The sequence below is a fragment of the Electrophorus electricus genome, chromosome 11, assembly GCF_041902795.1.
Source record: "Electrophorus electricus isolate QZ-2024a chromosome 11, ASM4190279v1, whole genome shotgun sequence".
NCBI classification, from domain to species: Eukaryota; Metazoa; Chordata; class Actinopteri; order Gymnotiformes; family Gymnotidae; genus Electrophorus; species Electrophorus electricus.
The window spans coordinates 16,356,413-16,375,919 of record NC_137507.1 but is presented as its reverse complement, the minus strand read 5'-3'; the positions used below and the strand labels follow the sequence as shown (position 1 = coordinate 16,375,919).

The window sequence follows — 19,507 nt, the reverse complement described above, 5'->3', positions numbered from 1 at the left end:
GGTAGAGCATTCTCAGCACTGCGTTGACACTGACAGGGTGTGTCAGTGAGTTGTACTGGTATGACTGGATTAGATACAGCAGTGCTGCTGGAGGTTTGAAATACTGTGTCCAATCACTGTCCACTCTGTTACACACTCCTACCTTATTGGTCCAGCTTGTAGATGTAAAGTCAGAGATGATATATCATCTATCGCCACTTTTCTGGTGGTCACAGGACTGCCCATATGACACTGTTGGCTAAATTTTTTTTTTTTTTTTTTGGTGGACTATTCTCAGTCCAGCAGTGGCACAGAGGTGTTTAAAAACTCTAGCAGCACTGCTGTGTCTGATCTACTCGTGACAGAAGAACACACACTAACACACTACCACCATGTCAGAGTCTGTCAGTGCTAAGAATGATCCACCACCCAAATAATAATGATTGAATAACTGGGTGAAAGGGGTTATCAAAGTATGCAAAGTATCAGATGTTTACACACAAACACACACACACACACACACAAAAGAGACGAATATAAAATGATCAGTTTCTCTAGTTTTACAATTGATGGGTATATGTTTGACTAGTTTTGTTTTATTCTATAAACTACTGGCAACATTTCTTCCAAATTCCACATAAAAATATTGCATTTTAGAGCATGTTTTTTTAAATGAAAATGACTAATGGTCAAAATAACAAAACACTTACAAAAATTTCAGACCACAATTAATTAAAAGAAAATAAGCTCATATTCATTTATAAACAACACAGCACTAATATTTAAACTTAGGATGAGTCAAGAAATCAATATTTTGTGGAATAAACCCTGATTTTTACAGCTTTCATGCATCTTGGCATGCTTTCCACCAGTCTTTCACATTGCTGTTGGGCAACTTTACACCACTCCTGGCACAGAAATTCCAGGAGCTCGGCTTTGTTTGATGGCTTGTGACCATCGATCTTCCTCTTGATCACATTCCAGAGGTTTTCAATGGGGTTCAGGTCTGGAGATTGGGCTGGCCATGTTAGGATCTTGATCTGGTGGTCCCTCATCCACTCTTTGATTGACCTGGCTGTGTGACATGGAGCATTGTCCTGTTGAACAAACCAATCATCAGATTTGGGGAACATTGTCAGAGCAGAAGGAAGTAAGTTTTCTTCCAGCACGGTTTTGTAAGTGGTTTGATTCATGTGTCATCACAAAAACAAATCTGCCCAATTCCAGCCTTGCTGAAATACCCCATAGATCATCACTGATCCTGCACCAAATTTCACAGTGGGTGTGACACACTCTGGCTTGTAGGTCTCTCCAGGTCTCTGTCTAAGCATTATACAACCAGGTGTTGGACAAAGCTGAAAATTACACTCATCAGAGAAGATGACCTAACTCCAGTCATCTACGGTCCAATCTTTATGGTCTTTCGCAAACTTCAGTCTGGCTGTTCCTTGCTTCTCATTGATAAAGGGCTTTTTTCTAGCTTTGCACTGACTTCAGCCTTGCCTCCAGATGCCAGTTTCAAACCGTCATCTCTGTGCAATTTAGCCCAGTGGCATGCCATTCTTTTTGTAGATCACTTGACGTCATCTTATGGTTGTTAAGTGACATCTGAATGAGGTGGCGATCATCACGGTCGGTATAGAGTAATTTTCGACCTCTGCCAGTCTGTAGCTGTTGTTGTCCCATGTGTTTGCTGCTTGACCTTGTTTTTATGAACACAGTTTTTGAAATTTTCAGAATGGAAGCAACCTGACGCTCACTGTATCCCTTCAGTAAAGCTACAATTGAACCCTTCTTTTCCTCATTAAGAACCTTTCTTTTCAGCTCTTCTGGCATGGTCTTAGCTGTATTTTGACTACACTTACTTTTTGGGTGGTCCTAGCACTGCTTTTACAATCCAGCTGCTTCTATAACAAGAGAATAGTGATAGCAGCAGCAGTGGTTTTTATACTGTTGCTCATTAGAACAGGATTTTGTTAAGGTAATGACCTATTCAGCATCTCATTAAGTAGATTGAGGTGTGTCTGTGAAGGAATTCAACAAACACTTGAATGGAATGGCTGCTGTACATATGGAGATGCTGATTTAAGAAAAAATTGAGGTAGTCTCTTTTTTTATAGGGACACAGAAGACCCAGACAGATAAAAGCAATGCTGCAGGATGCTCTCATGGTATTTAATAGGAACTTTTTTTTAAACCTAGCCATTCTTTGCCAAAATTATCATCTCTTTGTAAGGTTTGTTCTCAGCAATACATGTCACAATTATTACCTAATTGTCTGATTGGAATTATTTAAGCTGACTACAATTATTTGTGACCACAGCAAACGATGTGAGTTGGGTATGGTTTCATCAGTTGGGTTAAGGCAAATAGATGTAAGTAAAAGAAAGAAGAAAACATTTTTGAAATGTCATGGGATTTATAAGAACAACAACATTTAATCTTCCAAGTTAACATGTTTAAAGAACTGCATGGAGTAATTTTGATTATTTGAGCACAAGCTGTTTCTGTTCTCAGGGAGCTACTAAGTATTGGCTGCTAGGAAGCAAGAGAGCCACTCTAGTTTGGCCTCTTAAGGCTTGCACTTTACTATCTTAATACAGGGGGTGTCATTAAATTGTTAATCACAATTTACATTGCAGTTAATCACCATGATATATTTCTTGATCACGACAGTAATCTCAAACATTTGTAATTCTGTTATAGTAAAGCATTTTGCATTTATTTAATACAAAATTAGAAATCTGTTTGTTCTTTGACAGTGAGAAATGACAATATCACAGCAGAAATCCAAAAACCTGGGAAGAAGACAAGAATACTGTGGTCTAAACAGGAAATAAAGTCTGTGATGAAACATTTCAAGCCTCATATAACCAAAGGAAGACTAGCCACAACAGCAGAATGTCAGCAGTGCAGGACACTGAGGATCCTGTGCTGGCAGGCCGAACAGTACAAAATATAAGAGATTTCATTAGAAATAGAGGGATCACATTTAAAAGCAAAACCCAGTCTAACTGAAGAGTTTATATTCAAAGACATACCAAAGTGTTTAATAAAATAGAATTTTGTTTAGATTTGGGTGGTTTTGGTTTACTTTATTAAAGAACTTAGGAAAAGAGATTTCCCCTAGAGCATAGTACATTTTTTGAAAGCCTTTCAGTTTAAAGATATTGTTGTTGCAACTGACTACCTATATCCACTTCATTCTGTCCTGAGATTGTTGAATACAAGGACCTGTTCCTCTTAATCATGCCTGTCTTGGCAATGCATCAAGCCATCATGTTTGTGTTTGTGTATAATCAGGTTCTAGTAAACCATCACTGTCCTTCTAATACAGTGGAATGGCCATTTTTGTGTATTGTTATGTGAGTGTGCTGATAAAGCGCGTATGACCTTATGAACCACTTCCTCACCATACACAGGATATTTTCAGCATGTCCCCATATGCAAAAGCATAATGTCTGGTTGACATGTTAAGAGTTTAATGTTGTCTAGAAAAAATCTGAAGTGATATTCTTGTTCTGTAAAGATTTTTTTTTTTTTTATGTTTCCAGCGTCTTTTTAGAACAAAGGGAAAGGTGGATCCATGTAAACCACATTTTAATTGGTTTGGCAAGGAATGTCCTCCCAAGACTTAAAAATCCATGTGTGTGTGCATGCGTGCATCCCTCCAGGAGGGACATGCACCAGCTGTGCTGGCCACTTGCTGGGATACTTGCTTGTGTGTCTGTGTTTGAATGTGTGCATTTGAGTGTGTGTGTGGCCTTGTATATGCATTTATATATCTGTCTTGGTAATGATATTCAAAACTGTTCAGAAAAGTGAGCAATAAAATTGTTGACACAATGCAACAATCAACATCCATGTATCAAGTCATTTGCTTTCTACACCATGCACAAAAATATATATACAATAACATATATACAATATATACAATAACACACATAATTCAGACAATAACTACTATTTGCATGAGCTATATCACCTGCAGATGTAACTATGTCATGTTTTGATTTGTGGTCACATGGTTGGGCCCCTACTATCAGCACGGTGATGAATCTTTCTTTTGTTTTAGAGCCTTGCTCTGGTCCTCCAGGTTTCCAGCTTTGCCTGGGCCCAGAAGTGAGACAAAGGCTGCAGCATGTCTGCTGATGGCACCTCTGTTAGCTTTCAACCTTATCCAAGCCTTCCATTGATTAGTGCTTCCGCAACCTCAGATGCCAGGCGTTCTAATCATGGAAGCGGACAGCTCTCATAATAGCAATCAGCAGCACCAGCTATGAGTAATGTTGGGACACAGACCAAGGACACTGTTTCAGCAGTCAGACCAAAAGGTATTTGCATTTTCCTAGCGTGCCCTGAAGTAGCACTAGGCTCTGGCTCACGCCAGGCTCTGTAGAACCAAATAATTAAGAGCACTGACCAAAAAATTGAGAACGTGGTGGATATGTCATATTCTGCATTACTTGAGCTTCTCTAGTATTATGCACAACAAAAAACGATTCAAATGATGATAGAAGTCTAACGACGCCCACAGCACAGTTTCCCATCAATACCGGATCAGAGCGGAATGGCATTAGGTTTGTCATTCCCCACAATCATTACACGACGGGCACAGAATTGCATTTGTCAGAGCTGGTTTTCGTCACTCTCGGTACAGCGCCCTCTAATCATTGGTGGGTAATTATGCCTTCATATCCACACTTCACAAAAGAGATGAGAAATAGAGCAATTAAAGCACCACTTAACACTTTCTCGACGGACTACCAATGTTTGCACAACTTCTCTCTTTGCTTTCTTTCTACTGTTTAAAAAAAAAATCCTGTCTACCGTTCTGTCTGCACTACTTTCTCTGATATGTTTATGGCTCATCGCACCAGTAAAAGCAGGCGTGCCATGCGCCCATCAGACTTGGGGTCAGGTGTTTAATAAATCAGTGCTCCTCCTCCTGAAACTATTGAGATTGCCCATATGGAGTGAAGTGCTTGGAACACATGAAAGGAATGTTCTCATGAAAGATTGATTTTCCTTGGTGTGCAGAGTGGAATTCCTAAACGCGGAATAAAAGGAGTGCATGACCTGGGATCCTTTTGCTCAATGGAGCTCGGAGGCGTTCCTCCGCACACCTTTCTCACAGATACATCCCTTGAATGTCTCCGCGGTTTCATTCCCTGCAGTAACTATTTCTGTCATTTTTCAATGATCCCGAGCTCCTATGTACTTATTACTAGACACTTGGTCTGTTTTAATAGTCTCATGGTGAGAGGTTTGTTGCGCCTGCTCTCAACAGTGTTTGAAGTTCTCTCTTGAGGTCCATTTCTTCACATTTGTTTGCTCTGACAAAGTTTAATCTGACAGGACCAAACACACATTAGCAAACTTGCCTCTGGCGAGGTAGTTTTATATTTTATCACTTTGGCAGTGACATTAAGTCACCACCAATGCTTCTTTTAAAAACAATGTTATACCTTCCTGATTTTTCATGCACACTACAAAGCTATTTTTCTTATAATGACTTTTAATGAAAGTGAGTGAATTAAAGCAGCCTTGGCAAAAGCAGTATGTTATATCACATTCCTGAAAATGACTCAGTGGATCGGTGACAATGATGACCTAATTTATTAGATTCCCACTGTGCAGGTTTCTAACTACTACACTCTTTGGTCAAATTATTTGTTCAATGAGAAGATAAGTTTAGTGTTATCCTATTTAACACCAAACTAAGAGCTTGGTCATGCTTGAACTGAGTACTTGTCAGAGTTAAAATAAATTCTGTAATCTACCGAATAACCTTTTTAATACTTAATAAAATTATTTTAATATAAAAACATCTTTTGATGTAGTCCAGTGACACAACTAATGTGAACCCTTTGCACTACATTTATGACATTGGGCATGAGTTCTTATCCAGAATGACTTACATATTTATCAGTACATGTGAGGTGTTACTAGCACCATGAGAAAGAAAGTCAGAGAGAGAGAGAGAGAGAGAGAGAGAGAGAGAGAGAGAGAGAGAGAGCATGCAAGTAATATTCTGCTCACCTAAGGCCTGTCAGCAATTCTGCCACTTCAGCAAATATCTATCCTAAGGGTCTCATCGAGGACAAGTCAAATTTTTCTGTCTAGTCAGAGACCAGGCCTCAGGCATTAGTATGGGACCAGGAAGGGCAGTTTATGCGCCCTGTTGTTGAGTGTTATTACAGTTAGTTTATGGGGACAATTCACTGCTTGGCAACAGCATGGGGGACAGGATGTCCAAATCTGAGCATCTACAGCACTTTTCTTCCAGACTCATATTTCTGGCGTAATGTTTACAGGGAGAGAGGCGTTAGCATTCTGTTGGATGTACAGTTAGAGACTTTAACCTGTGTATCGATAAATAAATAAACCAATAAATAAGATATGAGGGCTGCTGCATTTGCCCCTCTGAGCTGCAGAGAAAAGAATGAGCCTCATAACGTGCTGTCCTGATAGACCATAATGCCCCACTGAAGTGGCATCAGTGCACAGCATGGCCTGCATGCCCCTTCCATAGACTGTTGGGCTGCTCTCATTAACATATCATTACATTTGCATATGAAAACATGCATGTTTGCTCATTTTCCAAACAGGACTGGCATTTTGGAATGATGCTTTCTTAGCATTTCAGAGGGTAATTTGTCCTGATCATGTTTGGCAGAAAATGCAGGAGAAAGTGTACATTCACTATGCACATTTTAAGAGAAATGTATTTATTAGAAAAGCCTGGTAAATTAACAATTAGACCTTATAGCTTGATAATCTGCACAGTGGTAAATCAGTGGTTAATGTACTTGACTTGTAATTGGAAGGTTGCTAGTTTAAGCCCCCAAACTACCAAGTTGCCACTGTTAGGCCCCTGAGCAAGACCCTTAACGCTCAAGTTGTATTCAGTCATAATTGTAAATTGCTTTGGATAAATGTAAATAATCTGATTATTAATTATCATTTGTGAACACCCTTCTTATGACATTTAAGAAACCATGAATGTTTGGGTGGTAGGCCATTTTAAATGGCCACCAAGACAATAAGTTCATTATCCCACGTTGGGATCATGGATCAGATATGTTATGGATCACATATGGAATCCACACTAAATCTGGCCTTTGACTTCCATTTGGACCTCTTATAAGACTTAAACCAGAACACCCCCATCCCAAGTAGGGTAAAACCCTATACTTCAAAATTTGCCAGCAATTTCCTATTACATAGCGATTTTGGAAAAACAACTGCAGCATGTTGGTGTCAGTAGCGCTTGTGTTTATGCTGTTCTGAGGTTTAACAAGGATGAGTTCCAACATATTCCGCACGTGTCTGTGGTTGCATGTTACCACCTCATTCCTGCCCTGCCTTAAACTGGACTGCACCTGACTTCTAGGTCACCATTCATCGTAAACACATTTTATCCTCCAAAAGGAGGATGGCACGCATGATGTTGTGGAAGTACTAACTGGGCCACTTATTGACATGCAGTGGTGTATTTTATCAAGGGCTGTGATTTCAGTGGCTTGTACCGACCTAAATGGAAGTGAGTACATGCCTGAAGAACATGATGCCATCACTGCTCACAGTGCACTGGATGAAACTGCACAATTTAACTGCAATGTATTGGACTATTTATACAAACTATAGAGCGTTATACACAAGTTATATAGTACTTAATGTTACACCATCGCTGTTACTGTGTAACTATACCATTCATTACAACGTTACATTTTCAGTAACAATTTTAACAACACACTGATATTCCGTTGACTTACATATGCATTGTTATATGTTATTTTCATAATGCATTAATGCATTATTATATACTATTATAACTATAACACACTGAAATCAGTGATATTGTTTAATGTAAGGCTTTAATAAAGATAACAGAAATACTGAGTAGTTCACACTGTACTCCTCCTCTAGGATAGCCTAAAGGCCCCCACTCCAAACTACCCCCCCCCCACCCATTCGGTCTTATCACCTTATTGGTGTACTGCGCCCTCCTAGTGACTAACAGGTGATACGGTCTGTTATGGTCTGATACAGTCTGAGTGGCCCTTTGTATTACACGGATGAGAGGCTCTAATGGGCCAATCATGATAAAGAGACAAAAACGATGGGAGGACTGCACTCTGTGTTGTGCACCACAGTGACTGCAGCTGGAAGTTTCTGGAAAGAAAAATAAACGTTAAAACTACATCTTTTATTTTCTCAGACTCCTCGGCAACTTCATTAAAAAAAAGGCAAAACTCTAAGAGTTATATCTGCATTGCTGTACATACAAAGAAGTTAGATCCATAACTGACAGGCATACTACAAATAGCTATGCAGATACTGTTTAATCACAAACATTATTTATTCTGAGCACTAAATCTATTACATGCACTAATATGGATGTCAACGTAAACACTGTTTTAACTAGTAGGAATTTTATAATGTTCTATAATTCTATAATGTCTGCAGTCTAAAAATTTGTGTAATGTGGCTCCGCTCATCCTTGGTTCGTTGCTAATTGCTCAGTGTCAGACCAGAGATGAAATGTTCTTCTGAAGAAATTCCCCTGAAATTAAACTGACATCATTGCACCAGTACTAATGACACCCATATTAGCAATATGCCCCAAAGATACATTTGTAAAACAAAAAAATAGAAAAAAAAATACAATAAAGAGAATAAACACAAAGGCAACTCTTTTCCATCGCTAATGTGAAATTAATCAGCTTTGCAGTCGTGGATTCAAACTAGGTCTTTCAGCTTCGGCTTTTCACCTTCAACAGCGGCTGTCCTCTGAAAAAGTGTCCAAATCCTAACATTTTCACACCACTGGACCTCTATTTGAAAATAATCATAAGCACCAGAATCAGTGTTGTGTCCTATCCCTGTTGTAGAAAAGTGCCAAATCTTTCAGAATTTTAGCCGCCATGTTGTCGACTACATAAGGTCTGTCTTGCTTGAGGTCGTGTGAACCCAGCCAGGAAGCTGTGGCTCCAGAGAGAAGTCAGATGTTGCACCTCAGACGCGAGAGGTGTCCTCCGCATGAGCCTTGACCTCGCTGTCGTCGCCTGGTCTGCCGAGTGACCCCTGCCTCCCGAAGACGATGACCCCGCACAGCATGAGGCGCGGTGCATGAGGCTGCAGCTGCCGCAGCTCCGGGGACGGTGAGATCACACGACGGTCCTGGCAGGGAGGTGGTGAAGAGAGAAGGAGAAGAAAGCGTCACTGAAACAAAAAACACGGCATTTGGCTGAATGTGCTAAGCCGGATTACATGCATTCGATGTGATTAACTGATGACTGAACTTAGAACGTGATTATACTGTTGTTCCTGAGCTGGTGAAATGACGCTATTGTATTGGGCACTACACTACAGTGGGAACACTTTATGCAAACATGTAATCAGAGTCCACAATTTAACTAAATGACCTGCAATAAATTATTTTTCAGTCGTCATGAAACATAAAACAGAAAAGAGAGTAAGAGACAGAGAGAGAGAGAGAGAAACAGAGAGAGATGGTCTCAAAGGGATTTGTTTCTAAATGGCAGGGGAATTAAAGCATGTATGGAAGGAAGCTGCTGTTTTTTGAGCTATTTTGTGCTTGGCACACTCACCCTTTTCAGGGAGACCAGGATGAAAGCAGGAATGCAGAGCATTGGCCCAGCGGTGAGCAGGCCGGCGACCACAAATGCCCAGCTGGGCATGAAGGTGCTGGAGGAGCTCAGTGGCTTGCTGCTGACCAGATCATACAGCAGTGTGGCCTGGGCAGCATCAGGACAGGACAGATGGAGAGAGGCGGAGGATGACAGTGGTTTGGGCGGAGCAAAAACAACTACCAGCCAACAGCGTCGCCTATGTCTCTTGTAGTTTATCTGAGTTACACAGTTATGGGGTGAGATATGGGGCATATCAGATGTTCTGTGGAGAAACAGCAAGAGAATGAGAGAGGAAGAGTAGCTCAGACAAAGAGATCAGGAGAGAGACAGAGAAAGAGAGAGAGAGATTTGTACTCACTCCACAGATGAATGGGGTCACGAACAGCCAGCAGTATTTTAGCACAGCAATCGGAGGGTATCCTATCATATCCTTGATGTTGTCATAGAAACGGTCCGCACCTGCAGTGCCATCCTTGTTATTTGTTTTCTTTTCTTTCTTCACGCAGTTTAGTTAATCAGATTCGGACATCTCTTCCAATTTAATTGAGAAATGCATTACATGCCATCTTTAGCCAGCCTTTATAAACATGGCCTTAATCAACCGCTGGCCATTGCAGGCACTCACCCTCTCTCCCCACTCACCACTTCTGTGGCTACTCAAACATACAAATCAATCCATCTGCGTGCAGTGCAATATCTACCCTAACCATGCAGCTTCCTATAGCATGCTTGAATGAAAATATATGCTCACCACTTTATTAAAAATAACTCCTGTGTGCTTACTCTCAGTGATTTCTTTTTAAAGTGCATCTATCTCTTGTAGGTGCATTTTACAAGTGTACGATTATAGGCTGTAGCCCATCTGACTTCGTGCACATATCATCAGCCACCCTCTGACCCCATCAACCACCAGGTCACAACCACTACTGGCCAGATGTTATTTTGGGTGCTGTGCCATTCTCAACACCAGCAGTGTCACCGTCATGGTGGGATAATAGAGAGCGCGAAACAAGGCAACGGGCAGGCCCGGATGTGCTGCTGCTGCTTTTCATGTTTCAGTGCCACGGCTGGGTTCCGATTGGTCCAGCATCCAGAAATATCCAGAAATAGTTGCAGCCCAGTGGTCAGAAGCTGACCGCAGATGAAGAGACTGAGGATGATTAACCCATAATTTGCATGGCAGCGGAAGCTCAAACTAGACACCTATCGGGTTTCTAATATGTGTTTCTGATAAATGAGTGAGCTGGGACTTTTGTAATACACAAACGCTTTGTAGCTTTTTCTGTAAAAATAATCTGGACAAATAACACTCTAACTGTACACCTACAGGGTACCAGGGGGTGAGTGTATACCCTGTTATCCATGTGAACAATTTAATCCATATAATAATCCTTCTCTTCAAGGAGCTCACCATAGACCCAGGCGATGACGATGGACTCGAAGCAAGCGATGAAGAGCAGGTTCGTTCCGCTGGGGCCGTACCTATCGACCAGTTTAAAGAGGTGGATCCCTCCCTGGGCGAGAGGCATGGGTTCAGCAGAGGCAGGGCTGTGACACCAGACCACCCTCAAACACAGGCACAGTCAAGCACAGTACCAGGTGACCCAGTACCTGCGTGATGAGAGGAAGCCCCAGCAGGAAGCAGATCACAGCGATAACCAGCACTAGTATCTCCCTGCGCTTCGGTTTCCTCAGAACTCCAGGGAACAGATCCGTGAGCGCTGTGGCCAGACTCTCCACACAAACAAACTGACACACACACACACAGTGTTCATACACTATGATGTACATTTGGTGTTAGGCGTGAATATACATTTCTGATGTAACTATGCGAAGATACATCTTGAGTCAGACATGGACGTAAATAGCATACCTGACTGTCTAGTCCTAAGAACAGTATCATCAGGAAGAACAGAACAGACCAGAACTGAGGACCCGGTAAGAGAGATAACGCCTTTGGATATGCTATAAACGCCAGGCCTGGACCTGCAAGACAGTTCAATACAAATCCAGATGTTGTTTGCATGGAACATTTTACTACGATAATCCTTGGCAAGTCAATATATTGACTCGATATGCTAATCACTCATAATGATAATGTTATCATTGCAAATGATAATTGTTAGTATATTTACTTTCCAATCTGCATTCTTGAAACACTATATAAAACATAGTAGATTTTTAATTACGTTTTGGCATGGTGAAGTAACTAAGGGTTTGAATTGATCTAATCCTATTAGACAGAGAGTAACTAAATCTGATGTGCTAGGCTGGGGTGCCATCTGGTGGCTGAAAGTAGTACATTACTAGCTAGCACAGCCACAATGGCTTATTGCTGTACAAACAATTCAGAAAGTAGCATCTGGTGTCATAATTAGAGGCCTACCAGAACGCACTATGTCCTCCATTGGCAAGTCCAGCTCATGACACATGTAGCCAAGAACAGAAAACACAGCAAACCCTGCAAAGATACTGGTGGCACTATTCAAGGCACAGAGAGCTACGCAGTCTCTGTGGAATACAGAACACACACAACTCTTGATCAAATGAATGCACACACACTGCAGACAACAGGAGTGTTTCAAAGTCATACAGAGGGTCTACTGACTTGTAGCAGTTGTTCTGGTATTTGTTATAGCTGCCCAGTGCAGTGAGGACCCCCTGACACACAGCATAGGAAAACAAGACCTGAGTCCCAGCTTCAAGCCATACCTAGAGAAAGCGAGAGAGAGGGGAGAGAGAGAGAGAGAGAGAGAGAGAGAGAGAGAGAGAGAGAGAGAGAGAGAGAGAGAGAGAGAGAGAGAGAGAAATGGGATCATGGTAATCATGGCTGTGTGTGGTGGGCCTCATCTGACACCAGCAGCATGTGAGAGGGGGGCAGTATTTCCCTCAGGCCAGAGCCACCACATCTGGCAAGCATTAGCAGTAACAGAGAGCTGGCAGCCACCCATTCTGTCTCTGCACACAGCTTTGTTTGTGAGTGAGTGAGTGAGTGAGTGAGTGAGTGAGTGAGTGAGTGTGTGTGTGTGTGTGTGTGTGTGTGTGTGTGTGGGGTCTCTCACTAGTACGCTGGAGCCTAGCTGGAGGCCAACTCCCTGAGCAAGTAAGATAGCACTCAATGTACAAACTGTGACCACTAAATAACCCTAGACTTGATCCTACTCTCTCTCCTTCCTCTCTGTCCCTCTCTCATTCTCTCTCCCTCTCTCTCCCTCTCTCCCACTCACAGTGTATCCCCATATCCATCTCTCCCTCTGTATCTGCCTTTTGTCAGACCTCCAGCAAGTGAATTCTTGCTCGCTGCTCCCCCTCCCTCCAGCGCAGACAGTTTGTTCTGATGTAAAACAAAAATCGCCTCCACGCCCTCGCCTTTCGCTTTGTCTCTTGTCGTGGCTTTTAAAGGCTCTTGAAAAGGAAGCACCCAGAGTAGCACAAAGGCAAGCTCCCACCACAAAGACAACATTGTTTGCAGCCAATTTTTAGATAAAGATTTCTCCCATTGAGCACTGTAATAAAGGAAATACTGTGTGCTTGTTCGCTGTTTAAAGGAAATGTACATATGCTTTTTGTCAGCATGTGGTGGGGCAAGGCAGCCCGAAGAGCCCTGGAGGGAGAAAAGCCGCTGGAACAAAATAAGTGTTATTGGCTCCCGAAAGGTCAGTGAATGGCCGCGAAATCCCATACTAGGAATCCGAGGCTCTACAGATGGGGGTGGGGGGTGGCGGGGGTCAGTGGACAGGGAATATGGAAATAACCCGCTGTAATGGAGCACATTCTGTGTTTAGGGGCTGATCAAAGCTCCTGTGTGGGAAATGCTGAGAACAGTGCTCATAAGTGAACAGATGCTGTTAAGTGATGCTTAGACTCTGTTGCATGCTTTGGTTTTTAAAACATCTAAGGCACATTGCTAATGCTCGGAGCCTGTAGAGTTGTCCTTTGACTTTTGATTAAATGCAGCATCATATAGATCATTTCACTGGGTGATGGAGGAAGCTGAGATGTCAAAGCTGTTGGCATGTAAGAGGAAATTAGATACGAATGCGCCCGGGGAATCAGAGATTCTGGCAAGACCGAATACCCTCTGGGAATGGGGTAACTCCGCAATCCAAACAGCACAACGAAACATGACTCCTATTGACCACCTCCAGCTACCCCACAAAACGCACACACGCACGCTCATGTACAGGCCCACACACACACAAACACACACACTCACTCACCTCAGGTTTGGAGAGCTTGGATATATCTGGGTACAGGTAGTATGTGATGCCTGCCCCAGCGCCAGGTAGAGTCACTCCTCTGAAGAACAGAACCAGCAGCATGAGGTATGGAAACGTTGCCGTGAAGTAGACCACCTTACAGAGATACACACACACACACACACACACACACACACACACAGAGAATTACCATACACAGACATAGATTCAAACACATTATCTATATTATTCCTGAGTTTATTCATATTTGTAATATTTTATGATCACATTTTAATATAATATGGGGTAGGGCGGCAACTATTCAATAAGATAATATTTTAAAAAATGACTGGCAATGAATCATGTTGTTTAATAACTTCTTAATGATGTGGGCATGACCCTTTTCATTAATGTGAATGAAGGAGGAACAGTACAGCTAGACAGACCACAGTACAGTGCAGGCTTGTTCTTAACCCACAAAGTTAAAAAGGTGGAAACATTTCACATGGTTACGGCTGTTTCACGTGTAGTGATGATCATACACAGGGTTACTTTTGATTCATTTGTGGTCAATTGTTGTTCCTTTATTATCTGTACACCTCTCACACTGAACACACTGAGTAAAATAATGTTTTTGGGACCAACACAGATGAACTGCATTGAGCTTTTTGATAAACATCATTTTTTGCAAAGATGAATGTTGTGTGTGTGTGTGTGTGTGTGTGTGTGTGTGTGTGTGTGTGTGTGTGTGTGTGTGTGTGTGTGTGTGTGTGTCTGTCTGCTGACCTTGCCTGTGGACTTCACTCCTTTCCATATGCAGAAATAGCAGATAGTCCAGGCGAGCAGAAGACAGAGTGCTAGATCATAGTGTGGTGGACCCAGGAAATCCTCATTTACTACGCGTTGCACACGATGCCTGATCACACAAACACACACACACACACATACACAAATAAAAAGTGTTCCCATGTACGTCCTCTCCATAATGAACACACCAAACACAGTTATACTAATGAAGGGATGATGTGTAGTGATGGTCAGGCAAGACTGCAGTGAAGACAACCGCATTAATTTAAGTAATCTGCTCTGAAATGGGGAAAGGCAGAAACAGTGCGTGTTAGTGTCTATACTTCATACACAGCCTTTACCCACAAACAGATCACAGACACAAATGTTGGCAAGACGGTTGCAGTTGTTTACTTCCCCAGTTTAATTCTGAGGGCCCTAATTCAGAACTGAAGGAATGATAAACATGTTCTCATCAGGCTGTCTAGGATTAATGTCCCAATTTTCCAACCACATGTGCAATTAGGAATATATTATGTAGGGGAGCAGATAAAAAGTGCCTTGTGAAATGTCTTTCTAAGAAAAAGCAATGAAATGATTTAGAATCTAAGAGAATGTTTGGGGAGAGAAAGTAGTTTTAATAATAACTTTATTGGAGGAATTACTTAGGCATGTATTCTTATTGGGCCGGACTTGAGCTGGTAAAATGAATGCTTATTAGAAATGATATTATAAATGATGTACTACCACACAAGAAGAGTAGCAATGTTGAACTTACAGCCAGAACTCCTCCTCGGGGGAGACCACTGCCTGCTGCAGTGCTTCAGAGAAGTTGGAATGGCTGCCAGTGGAAAACAAGGCACAAAGGTCCCATATAAATGTAGGTAATGAGTTGATATCCCAGTCAGTTCTAATTTGCCAAGGATTTAAATAAGAATTAAATCATGGGATTTAAAATTATTCATAACTACGTTCTTATCAAATCAAGTTTTAGCATGAAAAATTGACTGGCATGGTATACTACTCGTACAACTCATATAATGTGTTCGGACGGGTTGAAAAGAAACTTATGCCACAGGTCTGCTCAGACCACGAAAACACAGATAATAGTCATTATAACCTCACTACTTACCAGGGGTTGAACTGGACTACAGTCGCATAATAGAGGAGGACCATACGTATCATATGAATGATTCCACTATGGATACAGCAGTGTTTAACCATTCCACAGAAGGTAAGGTGGCAAACAAATCATTACACTGAGAACGAGCTCTTGACCAGCATTGGAATATGCCATTGAATTCCAAACAGCAGCCACCAGCAGTGGACGGCATGAACCTGTCCGCCATGAACCCGTCCACCACCAGCGGACAGTATGAACCCGTCCACCACCAGCGGATGGCATGAACCCGTCCGCCTTGAACCCGTCCGCCACCAGTGGACCAGTGCTCTGCAGACGGCTGGCAGTGTACATCCAAATGGAGGCTGCCTGTGGAAACCACCTGTCCTTTGTGCTAAATTAGATCATAACTGCTGCAATTCCTCTATATAACCTGCCGCGCATGAAAAGCCAGAAAACACCTTAGCAAGTCAATTATCCAGTTTCCTACAGGAGTCTCACAATGGGAAACTATTTAAAAGGATTTGATTCTTACGTGGTTTATTTAGCACTGATGTAAATGCCTTCACAGATTCTGAATTTCAGCATATTAATAACTGTTTCAGTTTCAAGTCCAAAAGGCTGAAGTACAGAGCCAACACAACAACAAAAAAAACTCTGTCCATTTACCTTTAAACTGCATTAACCTCACTTATTGTATATGCATATGCTCACATTGAATGTAAACGCACATTTTGTAGATGTGTTCATATAACTGAGCTTGGTAAGCGTGTCCTCAGCTGCAGATGCGATTACCTGGAGATGAGAATATCGCTGTAGTTATCTGTTTTGTTGTAGAGGAAGATCCAGCCTGCATTGGGTCTGTGCATGCTTTGGTTGTAACTGTGACAATCGACTGCAGACAATGCAGAGGAAATGTCAGAGTCAACAACTTCCAGTGGAACACAGCAGATGGTGGAATGGTGAGGTGACCTTTCCTGCATGATTGTAAATACTTATCAGTCTTCCCAGATTATGCAGACTGATCTAGGATCTGTCTGTATAATTATATATTATATATTTGCCCTTTTACGGGGTACAAAAGGGCAAACCCTAATCCTACATTAGCTTGTGGGCTATTGTGTATATTTCGAAGAGGGGATTACAGTTCTGCAGCCTGTTCAACAGGAGCAGGGATGTACTGGAGTCTGTGTAGCAGACTAACAAACGTAAAGACTCTCATACACAGAATGCCAGTATATGATCATCTTCAGAGCAGTGCTGCATGTCTCACTGAAAAGAATAATCCACATATGACTGTCTCACACACTGCATCTTCCCAACTCTGTCACATATATGCACTACTGATGTGTACCTGTGTTCCACTCCTGGGAACAGGAGGTCCAGGGGAGCGGGCTCTGGAAGCAGCTGAAGAGGTAGAAGAGCGCCCAGGCCAGGACCACAATGTAGTAAATGTTGAGGTATATGACTATCACCTGAGAGGCAACCCCAATCCCTGCAAACACCACATGTAGACCCTTAAAAGCATGCTCAGAATGTTATACTTCTTTCACATCATTACACTCCATTCTTATTATTTAGTTATTAATCTTGTGGCACATTATTCAGTAACTAGTGTCAACTATTCAATAACTACCTTGAAACTAATGTATGTTGTTACAAGAATATGAAATCGGGTGGCTTGGCCATGTCAATGGTTCAGTTAACACATTAAGTGCATGTTTACCAGACAATTTAGTTTTTCTTTTCCTGTTTTTTTAAACAAATAAACTACCTTCAAACATAGGGCAGATTTTCCTCCAGGCAGTAACCCCTCCTTGACTAGTGTATTGGCCCAAAGCAGTCTCCAGGAAAAAGATGGGAATGCCACAGAACACGAGGAAGACAAAGTATGGGATGAAGAATACCCCTACACACAGACAGAGCAAACACTGATGTTATTTACATCAAATTATTTCTACTGTGAACATTAACAAAGTTAGGCAAACACTAGGAAAATACACCTACAAAGCCCTGCAAAAACATTTCTCAGCTATAGATAGATAAATAAATTACATAATTACATAAAAGCTTCCCTTAACAGACAAGCACAGACAAGCACAGACAAGCACAGCTTTTGTCCATGCTTGACTGTGTCTGGGCATGCACTTTTCTTTATCATGAGGGTTTCAAAAAAGCATAAACCCACTGATGGCTTCTAAAACCTCACTGAATTAGGTCAAAACTGTTTGCTTTTGTAATGTGCTGCATCTTAGATATTAATCCCCCCAACCCCTCTACACACGCACACACACACACCCACACACACCCACACACACTCACACGCACAGACATGTTAGTATGAAATGATAACAGCTAAAAAGTCTACAGCAATTCACTTGCACCTGCCTGCTACTCTCTCTCTCTCTCTCTCTCTCTCTCTCTCTCTCTCTCTCTCTCTCTCTCTCTCTCTCTCTCTCTCTCTCTCTCTCTCTCTCTCTCTCTCTCTCTCACCTCCTCCATTCCTGTAGCACAGGTAAGGAAAGCGCCACACATTTCCAAGGCCTATGATCTCCCCAGCCATGGACAGTAAGAACTCAGTCTTGTTGGCCCATTTCTCTCTGGGCTCCAGTCCTTTGGCCTGGTTCCGCTTCAGAGGGTCATCAGCAGCTCTAAGGGGAGTGTCTTCCCCTCTGCTCTGTTCCATAATGTCTCTCCTACTCTCCCTCCTACACACACAAGCACACACTCACGCTACAATTGAAACTCAAATTGTCTTGTATTTAAGTTAGATACTTACTTTTTGTTTTGATACACACACGTCCACTCAAAAACATTACACATACAGATACCTAATGTGCTTATTAACGCTCTCTGGCTATTTTATTCTCTGCTGATCAGTCAGAAAACACTGAGTATGTGGGGCTGGTTAAACTGAAATATTTTTAACGTGTTATACAACAACAAAAAATCCTTACAATAATAATCAACGCACAAAATACGTTAGTGTTACAAAACGTTATGCTATCTCTGTATAAGAACATGCAACGCGCGCATTAACAAAATATATCAGACACAACAACTCGTAACAAACGTCTTTGGAGTCTCTGAATGGCGTGTAAGACAAGAAAGAAAAGAGTATTGCAGATTTACCGGGATTTTCAGCGGCTCCTTATAAGGGTGCTCAGTGGAAATGAACGCGCACAAGTCGACGGCGCTCCTAAAGTTCGCCAGGCGGCTCTGGGAATGCCATGAAAACAGCGTAAGAGGGCGTGTAGAGAGATGCCTTGCGAGAGACATGTACCACTCAGTCGTTTTTAACGACTCTAATTCTAAACAGTCGTTAAAAACAACTGAGTGGTAAATGTCTATATATATATATAGACATTTACCACTCAGTTGTTTTTAACGACTGTTTAGATTACATAATGTATATAATGTATATACATAAATTACTTTTATGTATATATTACATACATATATATATATATACATATATTTATAGAAATATTGAAACATACATAACATAGTTTACCTTTTGGAGAGCTTTTAAGATGACAGCTCCTAAATCCATTGTTTACTTCCTCGCACCCCTTGTTTCCACACACACACCTAATAGTTCCAACAAGAACCTTGCTGCTTTATTTCAAATAACCCTAAACCTATTGTTGTTGTTTAGTCCAAAAACCAAAACGTAACGGGATAACATTTTGAAAAGCCAGTTAAAAGTTTGGAGAAATCTAACCCTGACTTAATGAAATGTTATTTAAATAACTGTAATTAAT

The 19,507-nt window shown here is 41.6% G+C and overlaps 1 protein-coding gene across 4 annotated transcripts; it reads right to left on the bottom strand.

Moving 5' to 3' along the window:
* Window positions 1-8,240: 8,240 nt before the first annotated feature.
* Window positions 8,241-19,379, bottom strand: LOC113580188 (sodium- and chloride-dependent GABA transporter 2-like). 4 transcript variants are annotated; one of them, XM_035528036.2, is made up of 17 exons: window positions 19,258-19,379; window positions 18,876-18,962; window positions 18,237-18,451; window positions 17,518-17,652; window positions 17,098-17,238; window positions 16,539-16,638; window positions 15,402-15,464; window positions 14,624-14,753; window positions 13,859-13,993; window positions 12,247-12,350; window positions 12,025-12,149; window positions 11,512-11,624; window positions 11,250-11,387; window positions 11,050-11,152; window positions 9,997-10,097; window positions 9,597-9,854; window positions 8,241-9,165 (listed from the first exon to the last, which is right to left on the bottom strand). In XM_035528036.2, the coding sequence occupies exons 3-17, from the start codon at window positions 18,427-18,429 to the stop codon at window positions 9,001-9,003; spliced, it is 2,004 nt and encodes a 667-aa protein (XP_035383929.1). In that variant the 5' UTR covers window positions 18,430-18,451; window positions 18,876-18,962; window positions 19,258-19,379; the 3' UTR covers window positions 8,241-9,000. The 4 variants fall into 4 exon arrangements, with proteins under 4 accessions (XP_035383929.1, XP_035383930.1, XP_035383932.1 ...); XM_035528037.2 differs by having other exon boundaries at window positions 9,597-9,743; window positions 19,258-19,377; XM_035528038.2 differs by lacking the exon at window positions 8,241-9,165 and having other exon boundaries at window positions 9,761-9,900; window positions 19,258-19,378.
* Between the last annotated feature and the right edge of the window lie 128 nt (window positions 19,380-19,507).